Source organism: Rousettus aegyptiacus, unplaced genomic scaffold (assembly GCF_014176215.1).
Source record: "Rousettus aegyptiacus isolate mRouAeg1 unplaced genomic scaffold, mRouAeg1.p scaffold_m13_p_4, whole genome shotgun sequence".
NCBI lineage: Eukaryota > Metazoa > Chordata > Mammalia > Chiroptera > Pteropodidae > Rousettus > Rousettus aegyptiacus.
Window position 1 is genome coordinate 154,056,660 of NW_023416307.1, and position 22,538 is coordinate 154,079,197.

The 22,538-nt window shown below is 51.7% G+C and overlaps 1 protein-coding gene across 8 annotated transcripts in view; it reads right to left on the reverse strand.

Moving 5' to 3' along the window:
* Positions 1–3,113: 3,113 nt before the first annotated feature.
* The window catches only part of KIF9 (kinesin family member 9), a 39,352-nt gene continuing 19,927 nt past the window's right edge, over positions 3,114–22,538 (reverse strand). For 7 of the 8 annotated variants that reach the window (XM_036218815.1, XM_036218808.1, XM_036218807.1 and 4 more), the window contains 13 exons: positions 22,324–22,388; positions 19,948–20,025; positions 15,195–15,263; positions 14,333–14,437; positions 13,176–13,231; positions 12,315–12,405; positions 11,720–11,850; positions 10,042–10,233; positions 8,658–8,872; positions 6,953–7,129; positions 6,547–6,662; positions 6,040–6,144; positions 3,114–3,407 (listed from right to left, as the gene is read on the reverse strand). In XM_036218815.1, coding sequence (XP_036074708.1) covers positions 3,357–3,407; positions 6,040–6,144; positions 6,547–6,662; positions 6,953–7,129; positions 8,658–8,872; positions 10,042–10,233; positions 11,720–11,850; positions 12,315–12,405; positions 13,176–13,231; positions 14,333–14,437; positions 15,195–15,263; positions 19,948–20,025; positions 22,324–22,388 — 1,451 coding nt within the window. In that variant the 3' untranslated portion in view covers positions 3,114–3,356. The remainder of the gene's footprint in view (positions 3,408–6,039; positions 6,145–6,546; positions 6,663–6,952; positions 7,130–8,657; positions 8,873–10,041; positions 10,234–11,719; positions 11,851–12,314; positions 12,406–13,175; positions 13,232–14,332; positions 14,438–15,194; positions 15,264–19,947; positions 20,026–22,323; positions 22,389–22,538) is intronic. The other variant, XM_036218811.1, reaches the window with a different exon arrangement.

A 22,538-nucleotide genomic window follows, 5' to 3' on the forward strand; every position in this document is an offset into this window, starting at 1 on the left:
CAGGGAAATTGGTCCACTTGCCCAAGGAGTAGTAAAGGGGCCCCGGTGGCTAGAGCAGAGTGCGCAACGGGGAGAGAAAAGGAGATGAGCGCAAAGTCACAGGAGGCAAGATCAAGTAGGGCCTGGTGAGCTGGTTTAATGACTTGGATTTCACTCTGAGAGAGATACGAGCCATTACAAGTTTGAGAAGAGGTGTGATGTGATCTAACTTATATTTCAGGAGGATCAACCAGGATCAACCGGGCTGCTGTTCTGGAAATAGACTCCAAGAGAACAAGGCAGGAAGCAAGGACACGGCTAGGAAGCTGTTGCAATATCAAGGCAAGAGATAATAGTGGCTTAGATCAGGGCAGGGGCTGTAGAAGTGGTGAGTGGTAGTCAGATTTCTAATACAGTGAGAAGGTAAAGTCCACTGAATTTCTTGACAGATGTGATGTGGAGTGCGAGAGGAAGAGAGGGGCGAAGTATAAAACAAAGGATTTAGCCTGAGCAATTGGGCTAAGATAAAGGAGGATGTGGGTAGAGCATGCTTGGGGGCAATTAGGCATTTATTTTTAAACACAATGATTTGTAGACATCTTAACAGACAATTCAGGAGGAGATGCCAAGTCAGCAGACCATTACATAGGATTAGAGTTTGGGAGAGCAGTCTAGGCTAGATGTAGAAAGTTGAGAATTGGCACATGGATGGTGTTTAAAGGTACAAGACCGGATGAGATCACCAGGAGAGGGATCCCCCTATTATCTCCTCTAGATTTGAAATTAGATGTATCTTGGATCTTTCATTCTTTCCACCATGTCTCTTACCTTGCTTTCAGTATTCTGTATTTCTTCATCCCTCTACACTGCAATTCTAGGCAATTTCTTCAGATCTAACATCCGGGTCATTAATTCTCTTTCACAGTTTCTAGTCTGTAATTTTAACTTTTGGGACTAGTTTTTCATTCATAGAAATTCTTCCTTTAAAAAAAATGTTTTCTATTCTAATAGTGTTTATCGTATTTTTATTCCTATGTGTCTTTATTTAAATCATGTATCGTATAATCTTTATTCTATAATTTATCTGAAGGTCTTATAAATCTAATCCTCCTTTCATTGTGCCTCCATGATTGTTACCACACAAGCACGTGCACCTGCACAAATGTGTGTGTGTGTGTGTCTGTGTATAATTTTTGGCGTTCGTGTTAACTAGGGTTTTGAGGGAAGGCTATGTTGCTGGGTAAAGGGCCCATATAGAAGATTTTTTAATGTGATTCTAAAAGTTGTTTCAGCCTTGGGCTAATTTTTATGCTAATTCCTCAGCCCTGTGGTTCCTGTACCACACAGTGTAAATTTAAATCCCAAACCTGCGCATGGTTGCAGATTCTCATAGGATCTGTTCATCCTCATCCCTGGGGAAAGTTTTTTTTTTTATTATTATTATTTCTCTATGCTAATGGGGGAACTACTTTAGCTTACCTCTTCATCAAGGATGAAACCTTTGGGGTGCCGGCTGTATGCAGTGGGGACCCATTTCCAGCTTCCTGTGGGGCACGGGCCAAAGTCTTACTTCTTGTCCTTATGTGTGCACCAGTGCTCAACAGTCACACTCCGCTTACACACCTTCTCTCCCCATCCCTAGCAGCCACGACCAGTTCACAATGTTTTCAGCTCTCCAGCTCCTGCAGTTAGTTCTCTTTCCTGCAAATTTAGTTTTGCATTTAAAAGAATGTTATACTTTAACCAGAGTCTGTTTGTAGAAGGAGTGGTTTCAGGTTATCTTATCTGACACATAAATGGAATGGGAAGTCCCTTCGGGGGTGATTTTGATGGCCAGATTAGCTCAGCAGAACTATTTTCTACAATAACAGGCCCATCCGAGTGGACATGATGCCCCCGGTCATGCTGGAAGCATCTGCTGCTGTGAGGAGCTCGTGTGGAGCACCATTCTGGTTTACTCCTATGGCTCTGCCTTTATTGATGATTACTTACTGCAGTTTGTGCCAGAGCTGACCAAAGAGGTCTATGTGGTGACAAATGAGCTGAAGACAAAGTGCCGTTGCCAGCAGGCCCCAGGACTGGCTGTCCAGGAATTCTGTGGAGTGACACCTCGCACACTACATGCCATTCCAGCCAAAGATGGGGAATGACGAGAAGGGGGACAGGTAACTCCACAGACGGCTGCTTCCTGTGTCCCCAACAAGTTGATGCACCCTCTGTTTGCTATCTCCCGTTTCCTGAGGCACCCCCAAAGACCCGGGAATCCCAAACAAGTCCTGGTAATGGCAGGAGCAGCAAGAAGGGAAAGAATCAGAACTCCGCCTAAGGCCTCTCATAGCTGGGAGGGTGAGAGCCTGGGCAGACCTGCCTGTTTGCCCTCGGTCAAGGGAAACATGAGGACTGACCACCAGGCTGCGTGCACACCATTAGTAATGGTCAGTGACAGTCCTCATACGTGTCATCTCGGGGAATGAAGGCGGGAGACTTCGGAGCTGTTCCAGGGAGCCTTGGTGTGTGGTATGAGTCTCTGAAAACTGTTACAGGACCATTATGTACTGGTCAGTGAAAAAGGGGCTGGACAGGTGAGAGGGCGGAGACCACAAGGAGAGCCTTTCTGCTTTCTCTCCTCAACAAGACCGCCGCCCATCTGCTCATTGACGGGCTGAGGAACAGAATGACAGGGCCTCTCACTGGACAGATGACGTCTAGTTCAACCTTCCAGGCGGTGGAGACTCTGCGACCCCCCTGCCAGACAGCCTCCCGCCATGGGGCCCTTGCAGCTGCCTTTATGGTAGGACTACGTTCACTTAAAGCCTCTTCCTATTTTGCAATAAAAATCTGCCCTTCGGCCATTCCCACCTAGACCAGGTTGCTGAGGAAGGAGGGCCTCCCGCCCTCACTGGCCCAGCAACACAGAGATGATGCCCGATGCTCCGTGAGCACCAGCGCTTCTCAGATCCCGCTTGGCCCCAGGAAGTCCATGCGGGCAAGGGGAGACGCTGGCCAGGGGGCAGAGGCTCGCTGGGAGGAGCTACTTTTCCACTTTCCTCCTGCAGACTCAGTTCCAACCCCATCTGTACCTGGGGAAAACATCCTCCCGGACAGGAAATAAAATTAAGTTCTTGGATGGGCACTAAGAGTCCAGACTGCAACATTATTTTATCTTGTTCCTGCACATAAGACAGTAAACTGAAACCAAAAGTGTCCTGTGAAGATGAGCAATGGTGTCCTTTGAAGGCCATTCTTCCCGGCGGGCAGGCTCTTGTGCCTTCCCTGGGCTGGGCCCCAGGCTTGGAGCAGACTGGTTGTGAGTCTGGGCAGGTGCTTCAGCAGGGGCTGCTGGGGATCTTGTCTGTCAAGGCACTGGTGATGAGTCCCTATTTTTTGTGTGCCTGCTGGAGGCCCATCATGGTTTTTAAGTAACTGTGCTGAACACAAAAAACGGGAGAAAATGGGAATTGATTAGGAGTGTGGACTTAAGATTTCAGAAGCCATGCCACTTACCCTGTCCCCCCGCCCCGCCCCCTGCCCATAATTCTTCCAGCAAACATCACAGTTTTGGAACAAGGATTCCCTCTGACCAGTCCCAATTCTGTGAGAAATAATGTTGCCATTCAATCCCTTTCACTGGTTCGTCCTAAAGAAAATGTGTAAAACCGTTTCAAAACGATGTGACGGGCATGCTTACAAGAAGACATGCATGTTTCAAGGGCCCACTTGAATTCTTGTTTCTGACAAGAATTAGGTTCAAAAAGAAAAAAAGAGGGTTCTACCTCTGGAGGGTTGGAGGCCCACGTGCTCTGAAGGGCCCTCCCTCCACAAGGCAACCAGATGTGCGTCAACCCTACCCCGTCGACGCACTGCTAGGTTCTCAGAAAGCAGGTGGGAGAAGCGAGCCGACTCAGCAATGGCGGGCAGGGCGCAGCCAAATGCCCAAACCAGCTTGGAACACGGAGGCGAGGCCGAGATTCCCCGCCACGCCTGGGGAACCGGAGCTGGAGCTCTCGCGTTCGGCTGGGATTCCCTTTTTTTCTCCCCAGTCTTTTATTGTAGTAAAATACACATAACACGACATTGACCATATAGACCACTTTTGGCCGTACAGTTCAATGGCATTAGCTACATTCACGGTGTGTGAGCATCACCACCATCCCTCTCCGTAAAACTCTGTACCCATTACACAATAACTCTCCACTCCGCTCTCCCCCTAGACCCTGGCAACCACCTTTCTACTTTTCGTGTCTATGATTTTGATGACGAAGTATCTCATATAAGTGGAATCATGCAATATATGCTTTTTTGTGACTAGCTTAGTTCTCTTAGTGGCTGTTCCATTTTATATTCCCACCGACAGTGCACAAGGGGTCCAATTATTCCCAATCCTCGCCAACATCCGTTGTCTGTTTCTTTGATAGAAGTCATCCTAATGGGTGTGAGGTTGTGACCCACTGTAGTTTGGGTTTGCATTTCCCTAATGACTTGTGATGCTGAGCATCTACTTTTGTGCTTATTTGTATATCTTCTTTAGAGAAATGTCTATTCAAGTCCTTTGCCCATTTTTGAAATGGGTTTTGTTTGGGGGTTGTTGGGTTTTAGGAGTTCTCTATATATTCTGGATATTAATCCCTTATCAAACTGGAATTCTTGGAGTAGGTTAAAATGGTCCTGGATTGGTCATGCCCTATGGCTCACTGCAAAAGCAAGAGCAAACCCTTTTGGAGGAAAATAATTTCAGCTACTGCACTCAGGATTCCCAGAACTTAAGCTCAATCAAATATGAGCTTATGATTTAAACACACACACACACACACACACACACACACACACACAGAAGCCACCATGAGACAGTTTCAGCAACATAGGAAACATTTTGACCTCGAAAAATCTGATCCTACATATTCCATATACAATAATATTTATGAAGGGTTTAAATAAATACAGAGTGGTTCAGGTGAAACACCCGCATGAAGGGTTTGTGCATGAGCATGTCTCAAACATAAAAAAAAAAAAAGAGTCCGAAACGGCCAGTGCAGACAGTTCTCCTAGAGATTGAGGGATGGTGGGAGAATATAATATGGACCTGTAGAAATGCATGCTTCCCCCATTGAATGATTGAGATTTTAAACGTTTACCTGAGGCATTGAAAATAATTAAAGAAAATACAAGGGTTGCCTGGAATATCAAGAGAGATTCATGGTGCTAACCATGCAGCTCATTTTGGTTCACCTTTTCTACGATCTTGAAGTAATTCGTGCCAGTTACACACACCAAGCTTTAACTAACTTACAATATGCAATAATATTTTTGAAACACATTCTCTAAAGCCAAAGACCTTTTTGTCCTCTTATTCAAAATATAGGATGACCTTAATCAATTGATCAAAATTGACCTCACCAATCATGGGACAAAGCAATATCCTGTGCCTCCTGTTACAGACTAAATGTCTGTGTTCCCCCAAAAGGCATCTGTTGAAGTCTCAATCCCCAATGTGATGGTACAGTAGTCCCCCCTTATCCGCGAGGGAAACATTCCAAGACTCCCAGTAGATGCCTGAAACCACAGATTGTACTGAACCCTATATACATACGTACCTTTTCATCTAAAGGAAGCCCTTTATGGCTTCTCTTTGGCATATCCAAATTTCCAGTATCACTACTCTTGCAAGCTTTGGGGCCATTATTAAGTGAAATAAAAGTAACTTGAACACAAACACTGAGATACTGTGACAGTCAATCTGATAACCAAGAGAGCGACTGAGTGACTACCAGGTAGGTTGTGTGTACATTGTGGATACACTGGACAAAAGGATGATTCGCATGGGCCGGCTGAGCACTCACCAACACGTCCAGGCCTGGCCATGGTCTGTGGGACCCTGTCTGGCCTAGTCCAGTCCTAGGACTCTGGAGCTGGCAGAAGATTTCCACTAGCTCTGGGTGACCTGGATCTCCCTGAGCTGACAGACTCCTCCGCCTCTCTAAAGTGGGGTGTGTGATCCTGCGTGTCCTAGTAATGAGGTCCCTGAGGCCCCGCCTTCCTGGATACAGGCACCCCACCAGTTACCTTCTGTTCTGTCTTCACTTTGGCATTGTAAAAGGAGATGGAATCAGGGCCATCGGGCAGCATCGTCTGCTGCAGCTGGCTGAACTTGTCCTGGTCATCTTCTCCCTAGGGGAGGCCCAACTCAGCACAGTCCCTTCAGCCTGGTATTGTCAGAATTCACCCTGACAGGATCTGTGGTGTGCATCAGGGCAGCTCTTGCTGGGTGTGCAAATCCCCACCCAAGAGAGCTCACAAGGCCCTTGTTGCCAGCATCATCACAGACGCCCTGTAACTGCCACGGGGCAGGATGAGCCACACGAAAGGGTAGCTGCGATAATTGGTGTTTTCTGTGTCCCTAGCCTTGAAAATTGTGGAGACCTGTAGCTGCCCACCTGCCTGGGCCAGCTGTGGCAGAGGCTCGGAGCGGCCCGCACACCGCCATGTTTGTGGAGAGAACAGAGAACGAGGGGCACTGCCCACTACCCCGTGCTCACTCATCATCCCCGCCCATGTCCTTGTGCCACTCACCAGAGACACGATCCTGCTGATAGGCAACAGGCCAGGCCGGATGCTGCTCCCAGGCTTCAGTGCCATCTGCATGTCCTCAGGGATGAAGAAGGACTCGTTGTACCAGATGTCGAATTCTGCAAGGAGGCAGGAGACAGCACTGTGAGGTGCGAGGAAGTCCCTGGGAAGCAGGCAAAGGCCAGGCGTGCCTGTCACAGGTTCACTTTCCATCACTTCGTGCTCCAGGGTCTCACCTTTCCCATCTCCACCTCCTGCCTGCAGAGTCCTGCAAACACAAATCTGAAGACCCTGCCCGGCCCCGCCTCTGCCAGAGAAAAGCTCCAAAGCCGCTTCTGGAGCCCAGGGCAGCCGTGCTCTGTGCCTCCCGGGACCTCAGATGACTAGCCAACCTTCCTGCATGGCGCACCTGTGAGCAGGCGGTTGCGACACTGATCCACCAGGTTCTGGCAGTACTGGATCTCAGCCCTGAGGTCACGCAGGTCCTGATACTCAGTACGGTACTGCTTCTTGAGGTCTTTGAGTTTCAGGATCAGCAGGAATTCCTCCTCGTCGATGATCATCAGCCCCTTGTTCTCATACTCTCCTGCAGGGAGATGGAGGCAGTCAGGGAGCCAGGGCCCAGCTGGGGTCGGGGGAGGAATGCGAGCCAGAAAGAGGGGAGAGCGCTGGCAAAGCGAGGCAGGAGACCAGGGCAAGGGCTGGGCCGTGGCCTGGGGGTGGGCAAAGCATGAGGAGGCCAGCTGCCAGGGCAAGTCTCACGGTGGGAGGGGCTCAAACCAGAGGCATTTCCAGGACAAACAGAAGCAGTGAGCAGGGGAGAGGGTAGAGAAGGCCCATGCTCCACTCTTACTTTTGATCTTAAACCCCATCGGCCAAAGAGATTCAGTAAGCACCTCTATTAGATGAATGTTTAACTTTTTTTGTAAATTATATACCCGAAGGAGCCATCACTGGCTGGTTTCACAAGGCACTTGGTAAGGTTTTTTATTAATAATAGTGCATGTAAAAACCCACATTTCAAATTGTCTTTTCGTTAGAGATGATTAGATGTCTATATCATTCACCAGCTACCTTCTTCTTAGAGTTGATTAGACATCTGCGTCATACTGAGCTCAGGGGCTCCAGAAAGAGAGGGGTTAGTTGTGTTATTGGTCTCTTCCACTCACGATCTTTTTGTATGGGCCTTGAAGGTCTGTCACTTTGATGAGGACTGTCAGGTTACGATATGGTCTGTGGAACCAACCATTCGGCCAGCTGTCCACTGCCCATAGCGCCTTGAAAGCTCAGCCTAAGTGTCATGTCAACCCCCCAGAGTATGGGGCTTTCGCCCTAGGACCCCCAGAGAGTGAGCCCTGCGTGAGACGGGTGTGTGGCTGGGGCGTGTGCAGCGGTCCCAGGTGCTGAAGGAAAACATGAGCGTTTCCAGTGATGTTTACCGGGAAAAGTAAGACATGAAGTTTCACTGCCACTACTAATGCTATGTGTCACCGACGCCATAACGAAACCTTGGTCATATCGACCTCCCTCCCGACTCCAGGCGTCTGGAGTTGCCCGCACAAGGTCCTTTGCCTGCCGTGGAGATCGATCTGGTCTGTGTGCTGTGTGACATCCCTGATGTGGTCACTTGGATAGACACAAATCCTTCATAGAGTCTTTACTGGACTCTGAGATGGGGGTGGCTGTGTCGATGTCTTAGTGACAGTGAACCCCTTGGCCCTCTGATACCTACATTCTCATTTCTCTCCTCAGTTCTCATGACCTGACCAGCACCTCCACCCTAATCAGACCAGTAGGGGCAGCGAGGAGACCACGCCAGGACCCGAGGACTCTGGAGGGATGACCAGCCACCCATCTCCCTGGGGAGAAGTTTCTGTAAGGACAGAAGTCTATATATGTCCATGGGCAGCAGCATGAATCAGGTGGAAGGCCAGCACCTGGGTCTGAGATACAGCAATAACGGGGGACTCGAAGAAAAAGGCTGGCTGAGAGAGAAGGACTCCGCGGCTCCCCGGGGCTGACTAGAGCCCAGTGGTGACCCAGGGATGGAAGCCGCACCCCAACCTGGCTGACCCCCTTCCGTCTCAGTCCTCCAGAGCCCACATCACATTTACCTTGCTTCTCTCGCAGTGACTTCTGGAAATTTAGTGCCTCTTTGGTCACGTCGATCTCCCGCTTGATGTCGTTGATGCGCTGTGTGGTCTCGCTGGCCCTTTTCCGGCGCTCATTCAGGATGGACTTGTTTTCTTTGAAGATGCGATTGATCTCACTACCTCGCTCATTCTTAAAGTCCTCGAAGGCCGCGGGCTTGGCGGGTGGGGTGCCGGGTCTGCAGATGGAGGGGGGGAAGACGAGGAGAAATGGGGCAGCTGGTTTGGAGCCACGGGGGACTTCACTTTTCTTCCCTGGGGCTTTGTGAGCAGGAGGCCAGAATTGCTGGGCACCACCTACCCCAGGTGGGAGCTAACCTGTAGGAATCATTCTCTCACCTCTATGCTACTCAGCACACAAGGCACAAGACCACTGCAGAAAATGAGGCAAGCAAGGGAACGTGCGAGAAACGGAAAATGAAACAAACCATTCACTACCTACTGGCGACCACAGTTTGGTGTATCTCTTTCATGGATTCCTTTGATTAATTTTTAAATGCTTGGGGTCATGTAGTATATATATAATTTTATAACTCGCTTTTTTTCCACAGAAGCGTTCTTTCATGCTATTAAAAACTTCGAGAGCTCCAGTTGGAGTGTTGGGGTAGGGGGAAGGGGACTATTTGCAACTTACTATGAAATGCATCAAAAAAATAAGATGGAGGGAGGGATGGAATAAAGGACGCATGCCCTCAAAAATGGACATGAGATGAAACAAATATAGGAACATGGTAATCGTGGAACCAAGGGTATTCACTGTATAATTCTTTCAACTTCTCTGAATGTTTTGGAAACGTTTGTAGGCTGGGGGAAAAATTCATGCACATCCTTGTACATTTCAAGAGCAGAGATGATAATTTACTTAGAGTCATTTCCCTAGTGTTGGCTACTGAAGATCTTTCAAAAGAAGAGAATTTTGGCTTTTTAAACTAATGCTGCAATGGACAGATTGTTATATAAATCTCTGTCCATATCTCTTATTATTTCCTCAGGATAAATTCCTAACTCAATTACTGAGAGGAGCTGCGTGGCTGGAGGAAGGGTCTCCTACCTTGAGACGCTGTACCTTCCGAGTGCATTACTAATTCCGAAAATATGTCAATTTAATTATTTAAATAATTGCTATTTGAAGAGTCTAAAATGATTCCGTGTATCCTGGATGACTCCTGAGGTTGGACCATTTTGTAGGGGTGTAAGCCATCATGTTTTCCTTTTGAACTGTGTTCCTAGTCTTTGCCCATTATCCCCCTATTTTATTTCTCTTCTATCATCAGGTGCTCTTTACATGTGGAGGACCATTATTGGTTCGGAATGACCTGGTGCAAGCGCCGGCGTTAGACTGGGTCACCTGGGTGGGCGCAGTTCCTCCTTCGGGGAGTCCGAGGGGAGGGTTTCAATGTTGGAGGTCTCCCGGTCCCGCAGAAGCATGTCTTTGACGTCTCCATCCTTGGAGGATTGGGTCAGCTGGGTCTTGGAGGTGGAAATTTCAAAGTCCTTGCCACTCACGGGGCTGCTGGCACCTTCTTTTTTTGCCAAGGAGCTGGAAGGAGAAGGCAGGGGACGCCACATCTCAGTCACGGGCAGTGAGGTGTCTCTGGCGCTGATGGGTGTGACCTTTCTCAGCCCTCACACACCGGAAGCCCTGTCCCACTCAGCTCCTATCTTGAACACATACCTAAGCCAAAGGGCAAAGAATATGACCCTAAGCCGGGCAGACGGGGAGGGAGGAGGAGGAGAGCATTTTCCTCCCTTTTATCAGAGCAAGGAGCCCTCCCTTCTGCAGTCTCGCAGGAGACACCGGGGAAGGATGGGCTGTCTTTAGGTGTGAAAGCGTGTAGACCTGCGGGGCGGGCCGCCGGCTCTCAGGAATAACATGGCTACTGAGGCATCCCCAGGAGGGGGAGGCAGAGCCCCACTCGGCGTGGTCTGTCCGTGGTGCTCTGACCAGTCCACGCCTGCTCTCCCCAGCTACGTCAGTGACCCTAGGAAAGTAGCTGCCCGCCCTCTCCAAGTGACAGCACTGGGGTCCTCGCTCCCAGAGAGGCACGTCTGAGGCCTGAACTGACAGGAGGGTGCACCTCCCCCACCGCCCTCCACTGTTTCCTCCTTTCTTCTTCTTGCAATAAGTGTGGCTTGCAGGGGGCAAGCCTCGATTCATCTGACATGGCACCAATTGGGCCGCGGCGGAGCAGAGGGCTGGCGTGTGACTGCCCTTTCTGGCGGGGCAGGAGGAGGTCAGGGGCATCATCAACCCCTGCCATGCAACTCCTGGCCTGCATGTGGCAGTCTTCTTTCTACCATCGGCTTTGGCCCGCGTCCTTTAACGAGTGATAACAGTAACAAGAGATTCCTATTGAGCGCTTTCCAAGGACTGGGACTGCATTTACTCGGCCTCGCAACGTACTCCACCGACTCTGATGCTATCATTATTATTATTCCCATTTTAGGGATGAGGAAAAGAAGGTACAAGGTGACGCCTTGGGCGAAAGAAGCACCGAGCAGAGAGGTGAGCATCACCTGTGGAGCCTGTGCTCTTGCCCACTCCTACAGTGCCTCCCAGGGACGGTGGCTCATTAAGTGAACCTTGACCCTCTTCCCACCTTGCACATGCAAATGAGTCTCCCCTGAAAGGTGAATTGGGGTTTTTAGGTGATAATGAGTGCCAGTCGGCTGGGTTACAGCAGGACCCTGACGGGGAGGTGGGGTTTCCACATGAAGTACCAGAGGGGCAAGAGCTGGCCTGGCTCCTCACGTCGCTCTACCGCTCAGCAGCAGTGTGACCTTGGAAGTGACTTCCTCCCTCTGAGTCTCAATTTCCTCATCACTAATGTGCAGACATTAACTTCCACCTCATGGGGTTGCCAGGCGACCAGCCCCAGCCTGGGCCCCAGAGATGTTAGTATCGGCAGCAGTGATATGCACTATGACCACACAGTAGCGAAGACACCAGAGGAAAGAGGGGGAACAGCTTGTGTCCCCCCTTTTCCTGGCCGAGGAGGGCCAGGAGCAGCCAGAAGGTCACTCACCTGACCTCTTTCAACATCTTCTTGGACTTGGATTTCTTCCCGGGTTTGGTAGAGAAAGCAGACACCCCAAGTCCGAAGCCTTGTCCATCGGTCTCACCCACTAGGTGGCCGTCAACATCCACAAGCCCTGCCTGGATAGAGGCCAGCCACAGGCCCAAGGGTTAGATTAAGGGTTTGGGCCCCTGAGGACCCAAGTGTATATGGGCTGAAGGCTCAGGTGGGCATGTTCAGCTCACATCAAGGTGTGGCTGCTGCTGCTGCTAGGTTTAGGCTGTCCCCAACAGAGCTGACCACCCCATCAAATGTCCGCAGTCCACATCACCTCCACTCACTGGTCTGGTGTCTCATTCCATACCCTAAGGGTCCTAAGGCTTGTTCCAACCCAAATCCAGGAGCCGATCTTGTTTTTATCAGCCACATCTCCAATTTTAGAGATCATTTTGAATCTTATGTGGTTTACTCTTGCATAGGTCATCCCACACTCATCCTGGTGCTACCTTTATCTGTTCCAACCCTAGATCTGCTTTGATGGACACTTGCTGGGGATGAAAAAAATCTGACATGACTGCTGCCAGCAGGAGGCAACTCTGCGTACCTTCTGGACAGCAGAAATGGTCGCAAAGTCATTCTTGTCTATGAAGGTGTACTTCCTGCGCAAAGTGGACTCCACTTCCTGTTCCTGTTGGCTTGGGAGAGAAAGCGAGAGAATATCTCATACCTGGTGTCACGCTAAACCCTCTGGAGCAAGAACCAAGTACACACTGGAGTTAGAAGGCATTAGGGCTGTCGACCCTTGTGAAAGAGCCAGGCCCTAACCATGAACCAGACCAGACGAATCAAGCTCATTCCACGCCCAACTCCCAAATGCACACACCCATCGTCCAGCCCCCAAATCTGCAGGGCCCACCCTATGTGCCTGGCTCATCTGCTCCAGGATGACTTAAACGGGCAATAAGTAAGCCTGCCTTGGGACCGCACTTCCCCACCTGGGTACTGTCTCTCACAGGCCCTTTGGAATCATGTGACCAGCTTCTGTGATATCACCCGGCATGAGCCACTCAGGCTACAGGTATGTGCGCGTCCAAATAAACCTCTAATGCCTCCTGAGGTGGGGCTGGGGCTGGGGGAGCGGGGAGTATCCATGATGCTCTGCTCCGGCCACGCTCAGGGCTGGCACTCCAGAAAGACCTCCTGTCCACTAGGGCCCACCTCCTCGCTGAGAAGCCCCGAATGGAGGGTTGTCCTCCCCCTACCCCCAGGGGAAGAAAGGGTGGGAGGATCTGAGAATTCAGCAGCAGGGACACCTGGGGACACCAGGGGTCTGGGCACATCCCGAGGACTCTGATGTGGCCCCTCACGTATGAGAGACGGGCGGTGTGCTTGGAGGCTGCATCCGAACCACGGGAAATGAAAAAGGCTGCCCGATGAAGGGGTTAGATGGATGGGGGTCCCTTACCTCAGAACCACCCGGAACTGGTTGAACACCTCCTGGATCTGCCTGAGGTTAATTATCTGGAGGGAAGAGAGGTTAGACCTTGGCACCACGGGACCAAGGCTGTGTCTGCGTTAGTAGGAAACCAGGACCCCTGGGCTAACCTGTGACCACCTGTCTCGAGAACAGGACATGTGCAAACAGCCTCCCGACAAAGTGGCAGCCCAAGCCCTTCTCGAGAGCGGACCAACACCCGATTAGTAGCTTCAAACGAAGCGTTTGCTGAGGCTATAAAAACCACCTTTTCTAAGTGAAGAGGTCTATACAACCCAAATGACTCTGGTTCTTGAAAATCATAAGCTTATTAATCAGATTTGTCATTCTCGGCTCTCTCCTGCTTCCAGAAGATTCTGTTACAAGCCTTTCTGTGGGGGTACAGACACATATACGCCCTGGAGGAAGGCCATCGGCCTTATCGCCCACAAGCACTACCCTTGACCGAGGGCCAGTCTAGGGGCTGCCCTTGCTGGAAAAGCAAGAAGAGCCCACCCCCAATGCCCAGGCTGCCCACAGTAACAGGATGGGGGGCCTGCCCACGCGGCTCCCTGATGAAGGGTTTGCTGGCCTTCGCTATGAAAGCAGAATGCATCTTCCCCCTAAGAGCTCTTCCCCGTGAGTGAGAAGAGCTGTCCCTTCCTCCTTGGGCCCTGGGAGGCTTCCTAAAAGACAACCGGCATGACCATCATCCTTTAACAGCCTCACTCCACCTGCCACAGCCAAGCACCTGAGGTGCTGCAGCTCGGTTCATCTGAGCTTGTTTTCTCTCCCCACTGTCCAGGTGAGGCCCCCGAAGGACGTGAGGTGGAGGAGCACTTTGCTGAAGTTGCTCAGCAAGGTGACGGCTGAGCGGGGTGGGATTCAGCCCGGGGCAGCCTGGCTGGGTTCGTGCCCCCAGTGATAGATTGCCTGTGGGTATGAGGCTGCTCAAGGCTGCTGGCCACTCTGTGAGGCACAGAGCCTTGGAAACTGAGGCCCTGGTGGGACAAAGGGACCCTGAGGCCAGTGGTTCTATGCCCACTGCACCCACTCGGTGTGAGGTTCCAAGGCCAGTTCCAAGGTGTGCCCGGGACAGGGCGGCCCAGGTTGGCTGAGCACGGGGGTCCTGAGGAGGGATTCCTTACGTCGATCTCGTCCAGCGTCCCCTCCAGGTACCGCCGCACCTGGGAGTTGATCTCGGCGATCTGGATCTCATCCAGGGGGTCGTAGTTCACAAGGGTGCGGTTGGCCTTGGAGGAGGATGAAGGACATGTCCGTTAGCTTGAAGGGCTCGAACCCAAGTCGGGGCGGCAGGGGCCATTCTGAGAACCATTCTGAGCACAGGCCCCGGCTGCCCAAGCGAGCTCCATTCCCTTCACCATCGGGTCCTGGTGGAGCGGGCCTGACTCACAGGCCAGGTGCTCTGGTCGGCAAGCGACAACCGGGTCGGGGAGGGAAGGAAAGGCCGCCTGACGTGGGCCTGCCGCGCCAAGCAAGAGGGTTCTGCCAGCTGAGTCTTAGCACACTCTAGGGTGAGGCCCCGGGAGGGAAGTGGCTGCTTCTGCGTTGAGGCCCGTTGAGGCCCGTCTGGACTGTGAGTATCAGTGCAGGCAGGCCACGTGGGATTCCTGCCCCCGCCCCACCCACATGGCCACCTGCTGCTGCCCCTCCCCCACCACTCGGCCCTCCCTCCCCTGACCGTGACTCATCACATTCTCTGCCCCGCCTGCCCCGCACCCTCCTGCTGCTGGTCCTTGACCACTTATACCCCTGCCCCTCAGCCCCTCGGCCCCTCTACCCCCCCACCTTTCCCTCAGTCTCCCTGCCTGCTTGGGCTCCCTACCCATCAGACCTCCTGTCCACCCAGTCCCTCTGCCCACCCACCCCCTTCTGCCTCTCCGGCATCCCTGTCCTGACCCCTGCGCCCCCTCCCCAGTCCTTCTGCCCCCTGGTACGCTGCCCCCTGTCCCTCCAGCATGCTGACCACTCCCACACCCGGCCGCTTACCAGGCTGTCGTGGATGGCTAACTCCTGCTTGAGCAGTGCCAGCTCCTTCTCCAGGTTCTTGACCATTCGCTGCCAGGGAAGCACAGTTGGCAGAGGCAGGGGCGACAGTCAGAGAGGCCGCCCTTCCTCTTTGAGCCCACAATCCCCCACCCTGCGCCCGGACACCCTGGCGCTTCCTGGTAATCCATGGGGTGTGATCTCACCGACTGAGGTGAGTTAGGGTCTGAGGGGGCCTCGGAGTCCCTGGCCTCTGCCTCTTAGAGCAGAGGAGGACGAGAACAGAGCCGCACAGGTGCCCAAGTCCCGGGCGCTCCCAGGATACTTCCCGGACGCCAGGGCATCGCCCTTCTCGGCGCAGCCCACACTGCCGGGAGCATGAAGGACCCTCATCCTCCCCAGCCACCACGCAAAGGCGGCACTGTCCCCCACTGAGATGCACGCGTATCGCCTCCGATGTTTTGCTGCTACAAACGATGCCGCAAGAACATCTCTGTGCTTATCTCTCCGTGTCCTTATGGGTTTCTGTGGGGTGACACAGTGATCTCTGAGGCTCTCGGCGGCTGTCCCCATTACCGCTTCCTACAGCCGTCCCCAGCTCACTGCACGCTCGCCAAAATGGCACCCCTCACCCCTGTGCACTGCCTGTCCCCTCTGCCTGGGACGCTCTCCTCCCGGGGGTATTCCGCGGCTCATTTCCTCTCCTCCTTCAAAGCTTTGTTCAAAAGCTTCTAAATCAGGCACATTTCAATCGCCCTGTGGGTAAAATTGCAATCCGCCCCCTCCCACACCACTCTTAAAAAACCTTGCTCTAATTTTCGTCACAGCACATACCACCAACAAACCTTAGAGCAGCAAGAAAGAACTTTCTGTGATGATGAAAATGTTCCATATCTGTGCCATGAGCCAGATAGTGGGTGACGAGTGTGACCAAGTGAATTTTACATTTTATTTGACCAATTTAAGTTGCCACATGTGAGCAGTGGCTACTGTACTGAAAACGGAAGCTCTAGCACTTACCTATTTTGTTTTCTGAAAATGTTTTTTGAAAGAAAAGTTGTATACATATTAAGGTGCGATGTTTTGACATGCATATGTACAGCGGAATGGTGACTATAGTCAGGCTAATTAGCATACACATCTCACCTAGGTACCATTTTTGTGTGTGGTAAGAGCATCTGAGATCTACTTTGTTAGGAAATTCCCAGTATACAATACAGTATTATTAAATATAGTCGCCAACCTATACATTAGATCCCTAGAACATATTCATCTTATGACTGAAAATTTGTACCCTTTGACCAGTATCTCCCTGTTCCTTGGCCCCTGCCCTACTCTCTAGTCTATGAATTTGACTTTTTTAGTTTCCATGTGTAAGTTGGATCATGCACTATTTTCCTTTCTGTTTTCTTTCTTATTTTATTTAGCATAACATCCTCCAGGTTCACCACGTTGCTGCAAATGGCAGACCTGGAATTGACCTATTTCTTCCATTAATTATATCCATCTCCCCCACCCCCGGCAGGTTGTCGGCTCTTCAAAAACAGAGATTTGTGTTTCTGTTTGTACACTAACGCATCCCAAGAGCTTCAAAAAGTGCCTGGCACGTAGTAAGCGCTCAGTGAATCTTAGAGGAATGGGTAAATGATACATTTCTAGAAACAGAACTGCTAAGTCATTTTACATTTGGTAGTTCCTGTCTGAGTACCTTTCATGGCGGAGGCACAAGGGACCTTCTGACGAGAAGCTTCACTGTGAACGGCAGGGCTTCTGTTAATTGTCCAAAAATGGCCACTGGAGGGAGCCCCCGACAGCTGGATCCTGCGACGGGTGACTAAAGCTGGGACTGACCAGTCCACAGCAAGGGGTGACAGAACCCTGGAGTCCTGGTGGCTCTGTGGCAACTCAGGGCGCTCAGAGTCTGATCAATTCACCACAGGGAGCTGGCGGAGGTGGCAGATCAGGAGCCCTGTCTCCCGCCTTGCAGCCAGCCCCGCCAGCCAAAGAAATTCTGCAGAAGCTATTCCAACCCTTTGAAAACAGGGTTGGAATACTGAAGATGGTTCTGGGAACCAACTGGGAATACTGGCTACAGTCTAGGATAGGCAATGACCAAACTAATTTTCCATGTCTCTCTCAAGACCTCATGCTTATGTAAAGGAAAATGCTTGTCATGAGGACTGTAAACGCATTTGATGACATGGAAACCTGGCTGTCCAAGATCAACAATGCAGATTTCAGAACAGAAATCGCATTCGAGAGCATGAAAGTAAAGTCCTTGCTCGCAGGAGCAGCGCCCATCTGCTAGGTTCACAGGTAGTCATGTGGTAGTCCTGAGCTAAGAGAACACCAAATAAGAAAATAGAAAAAATAAATAAATAAGAAAAGCTTCCAGTTATAGAAAAGGACAGAAAATAATGTCATGAAACTTAGGAAGACCACCCCAAAATCTGAATTTAACAGCATGCTGCCATATTAGCGTTTTTTGTTTGTTTGTTTGTTTGTTTGTTTTTTAAGAAATAAATATTTTGGATAAATGTGAAGCTTCTGACATCCTACAGAGAACCTCCAGCCTCAGTTTGGTTTTTTCGACGTTTTTTTCTTTTACTACACATACATATACAGATGGTACCCAACTTAGGATGGTTTGACTCATGATTTTTCAACTTTATGATAGTGCGAGAGTGATACACATTCAGTGGAAGCCGACTGAGCTGTGATGTTCACTAGGGTAAATGCATTTTCAACCTATGATGGGTTAATCGAGGTGTACGCCCATTGGCAGCGAGGAGCATCTGTATCCATCAACAACAATTAGCATCACGTTGGGTGTTTTTATACTTGGGATAAATGATAGATGCTCCTGTTAGGTCACTTCAATCCCCAAGTTGTTTTCTCACTTGAGATTGTCCATACTCCTAGTTCTAGCTCTGGCTCCCTCCTTCCATAACTCATTTAGCTACTCTCCTGTTTTTTTTTTTTTTTTTTTTTAAGGAAACTTTATTGCTTAGCAATTAAAAGTATTCACATGTGTATTTTGAATGTGAAGTGATAATTTAATGTGAAATAAATTTATTTGCATCATTTGCTTCAATTTATGTCTTCTTGACCAGTTCTTCATTTTCCTTCCAAAATATTGCATGCCACACCTCTGGAACAACGAAGAATTTTGAAACACCACAGCTAAGGACTTGAACCCTCATCTGCAGCTACTCTATGTACTCGGTACATAAGTTGTGCTCCGAGTGCTTTTTTTAGTCATCCTCTATGATAAGTTTTTGGAAAATATTCATCATGACCAACTTTGTTCCTTTTCAACTCCCTAGGGTCTGATGCACCTCGAGAAGCCCGGTGACAGGCTCACAGGCACTGCCACCCAGGCCACGTGACCCACATGGCTGATGGTGTCTCATGCACCCTCCTCCCTCGGTGGCCCGGTGGAAAAGCTGACTCTCCTGTTAAAGGCTACTGATCATGTTCCTCACTTTTCTCTATTACAATGAGCAGCGCAAGCACCGTCTTCTGTGAATCTCTACGCACATCTGTGAGAATGCCCCTAGAGGTGGCACGGTGGCCCTGCACAAGTGAGTAGAGTGCTAGCTACCGTTTCCTGAGCATTTATTCCATGACAGCACTGCGCTAAGACCTTTCCACCCATTGTCTTATTCTTTGCAGCATCTCTGAGAGTGGATTCTTTTACACACCCAACTTATGAAGAAGAAACCGAGACTTAGAAAGAACGAGTATCTGGCTGGGGCCGTAGAGCTGAGGAAGGGAAGGGCAGGCTGCTGAGTCAGGAGCCCCTGATGCGGGGGCCAGGGCTCCTAACGACTGAGCCGGCGCTTCTCAAAGCGTGGCCCGAGATCAGCAGCAGCAGCAGCAGGAGCAGCACCGGGGAACTAACTAGAAATGCGAATCCTCAGGCCCCAGCCCAGACGGATGGAATCAGGAACTCTGGGAACAGGTCCAGGGACCTGTGGTTCGACAAGCCCACGCGGTGATTCCAGTGCCCGCTCAAGTCTGAGAACCACCGCTCTAAGCTCTGTTCCCTCCTCAACCTTCAAACTATGGTTGGTCCCTCGGAGCCATGGGGACTGTCATTTTCCTTCGGGATTTAGAATGTGGAAAAGTTAACCGGTCTGTCGCGAGCTTAGGGCATGCATATGCTCCTGTCTCCAGTCACTATGATTCCATAAACATCTTAAAAGAAAGCCAAATAGTGGGTAAATGTGTTTTCACTTTACGAGATGTTGCTAAAATGCTCTCCAAAGTGGAGGCATCCGTTATACTCTGACCAGAAACAGAGAGGCATCCCTGTCTTGGGACAGTCTTACCGTCACTCTGCATTGTCAGAAGAAGTCTAATTTTTGCCAGTCCGAGACTGAAATTTCACCAAGGTTTTAATTTGCATTTCCCCAATGCATGAGGATGCAGAGCACGCCTCTGATTGGTCAGCTCTGCTGGCTGGGCGGGACCACCCTGGCTGGGAAGCAGGTTGCTTAGTGATACACCCAGATGAGCCTGAGAGATGGGCCACACCGGTGTGGCTCTGAAACGGGTCTAAGAAACTCTCGTACAGAAGCCCAGGGCGCTCGGTGGCCCTGAAGCCCCCGATGTGAACTGGGTGGGGGCCTGACCCAGGCCTGCCTCTTCAATCGAGGCAGAGGCAGGGAGGGAAGCCAGACTCGTGTGACCCACACGGTGAACCTACACACCTTCCCCGCCGTGAGACGCCTGCCCACAAGCCCCTCAGTACCTCGGCATCGTACTTTTCGTTGACAGCAGGCTCGGTGGTGACCAGCTTCATCCTACTGGCGAACCGCAGCGAAGACAGCTGAAAACAGATCAGACACACCTCAGTTTCGGGCCTGTTATTTATGAGTAGAGATGTTTGCAAGACGGGTAAAAGGAGTCCACCAGGGACAATGAATCCCTGCGTACGGCCACGCCCCAAAGCGACTACAGGGTCCCCTGGGCCCACGGAGTGAAGCTGGGGGTCCTGCCCGAGTCCCTGCGGAGGGGCAGCCCGCCAGGCGTGGTTGTGGCTGGAGGCCCGCGAGGCAGCGGCACCCACGGGTGCTGGGAAACGGCCCTGCCACTGCCCACGGCGCGGGTGTCACATGCGGGTGGAGGGCTTGCCCTGGCAGTGGCGGCAGGCAGTGGTAGCGCAAAGCCGGCCACAAAACAGGGGAGCAGACTCGGAAGGGGAAGGGTCACCCAGAAGCGGCCCGCAGGGAGGCCCGGCACGGCTCCTGCTCCTCTGGGCAGTCGATCCGGGCTGGTGGTTAATGGCTCTGCCACTGAGCAACTGTGCAACCTCAGACGGGTCAGTCACGTCTCTGAAAAGCTGAGGAGAGCTGCCGTGCGGGGTCCCCGGGGCACTTGGTGGTGAGGTGTGTACTGTGCTGTGGACAGACCCGGCCCACGGAGAGCCCTCGGGGGGGAGGCCCCTGTCGCTACAGTTGGAGTTGCGTCTGTGCGGGGTGAAATCAGACTCTCCCGCTCCAAGCACGGCAGCAAGTGTGACCACAACTCCCTCGCTGTGGAGAATCCCACACACACACACGCAGTGTCCCTGCATAAAGCAACACGATCCATGACAGGAACAGTTTGAGAGTTTTAAAACATTTAGAGAAGAGAATCACTAGCTTGCATGCCCCAATATACCTTTGTCCCAAGCCCCTACGGCCCCTCCAGCAGCTCTTCGGGGCTCTGCGGGGTCAGTCCAGGCACAGGACTGAAGCCATGTGGGCACAAGCTTCTATGGGGGGGACAGCAGGTACCAGGAGAACTGCTTCCTGTGCAGTGACTCTCTCAGGGTGGGGCTAAGGGGACAGAAGACCTTCCACTGTCTTGAAGGGCATCTTTAACAAGGCAGCCAGGAGGCTGTTCAGATGTCTCATCTTGGGGTTTGTTACACCGTGAGACCAGGAGGTTCCCGAAGCCTTCCTCTGGGGATGCTGCCTGCATGTCAGCGGGAGCTCCCGGGCCTGGCCTCCCCATCCCCAGGGCCCTGGGCGTGGAGCAGGAGAGCTCCCCCTGGAAGCTGGGGCAGTCCCTAATGCACAAAGCTGAGAGGCCCTGCAAGAGCACCTCACCCTGCAATGTCCCTGGAAATGAAAAGCAAAATGTCTAAGGAGAGCTTCCCAACCTGTTTTATCATGATGTGTGGCCCTTGAGAGGAAGGACGGAGCCCTGGCCGGGTACCCAGCTATGCGGGCTCACCTGCGTCACGGTCTCAGCCTGTACTCCAGCCAGCCTCTGGTTCTCAAAAGCATCTCCCCTTCCTAGGTCACCTGCATCCTGATGCTGGCTCAATGTCCCTGAGTCACAACTCTGGCTATAGCCCTTTCCTGCTCAAACCCCACGACAGCCCCAGCCACCTGCAGGAGAACAGCCAAGGCTTCGGCCTGGCCACCAGGGCCCGACCAGCTGCTGCAGTTTCTTCTCTTTCGTCTCCTTCCTGAGCCCTCCCCTGCAGTGCCCAGACGTCTCTGGCATGGCCACACCGTCTGCCATGACAACTCTGCTTTCCCTATCACCAAGCCAGCTGAGTGCCCACCTTCCGCGCCCCAGTTCAGGAAAAATCCCCGCTCTTCTGAAAGACTCCTCCATCACCTAGGGCTGTGGCTGGGACCTCGGCGGCCCCGGGCCATGCGTGACTCATCTCTACTGAGCTGCCCCGGCCCCACCACCACCCTGCACGTGGCAGACCCTTAACACAGATCAGCTCACGGCCCGGAACCTGAGTTATTGTTAAGATTTTTAAACACGTGATTATGAAAAACGAGGAAGAGCTGTCCTTCTCGATTCCAGTTCACAGGAACAGCACCCCAAGAAGCATGGCCTGCACCCCCACAGAGCTGGCTCTCAGCCTCCTCTCCTCGCACAGGCCCCACGTGGAGCCGGCCTCCCGCCTCGCCTCTTCCTCAACACAGCTTCAGCCCCTTGGCACTCGGTATTTGAATCCTGGCTGGGCCTTCCTCAGCAGATTTGGCTGAGGCTCATCCCCGGGGTCCCTCCACTCTTGACAATAAGTGTGGCTAGCGAGCCGGCCCAGAGCCAGCCTTACCCAGCCCTGCCACCCACAAGGAGGGAGTCCGGTCCGGTCACACTGGCTGTCTTTACATACCGTCTCTTCTAACTGGGCGGCTTCTCCATAGATGTTTGTCACGAGGACCATATTGCAATTCCCGCCTGCAGAAAGCAGGACACAGAAGGACCGTGAACCATGTGGGTTTTCTGCCAAGAGATTCCTTTGAGGCTGGCGGGGGTCTGTTATGAACTGAATGTTTGTGTGTCCCCCAAATTCCTATGTTGAAGTTCTAACTCCCAGTGTGATGGTAT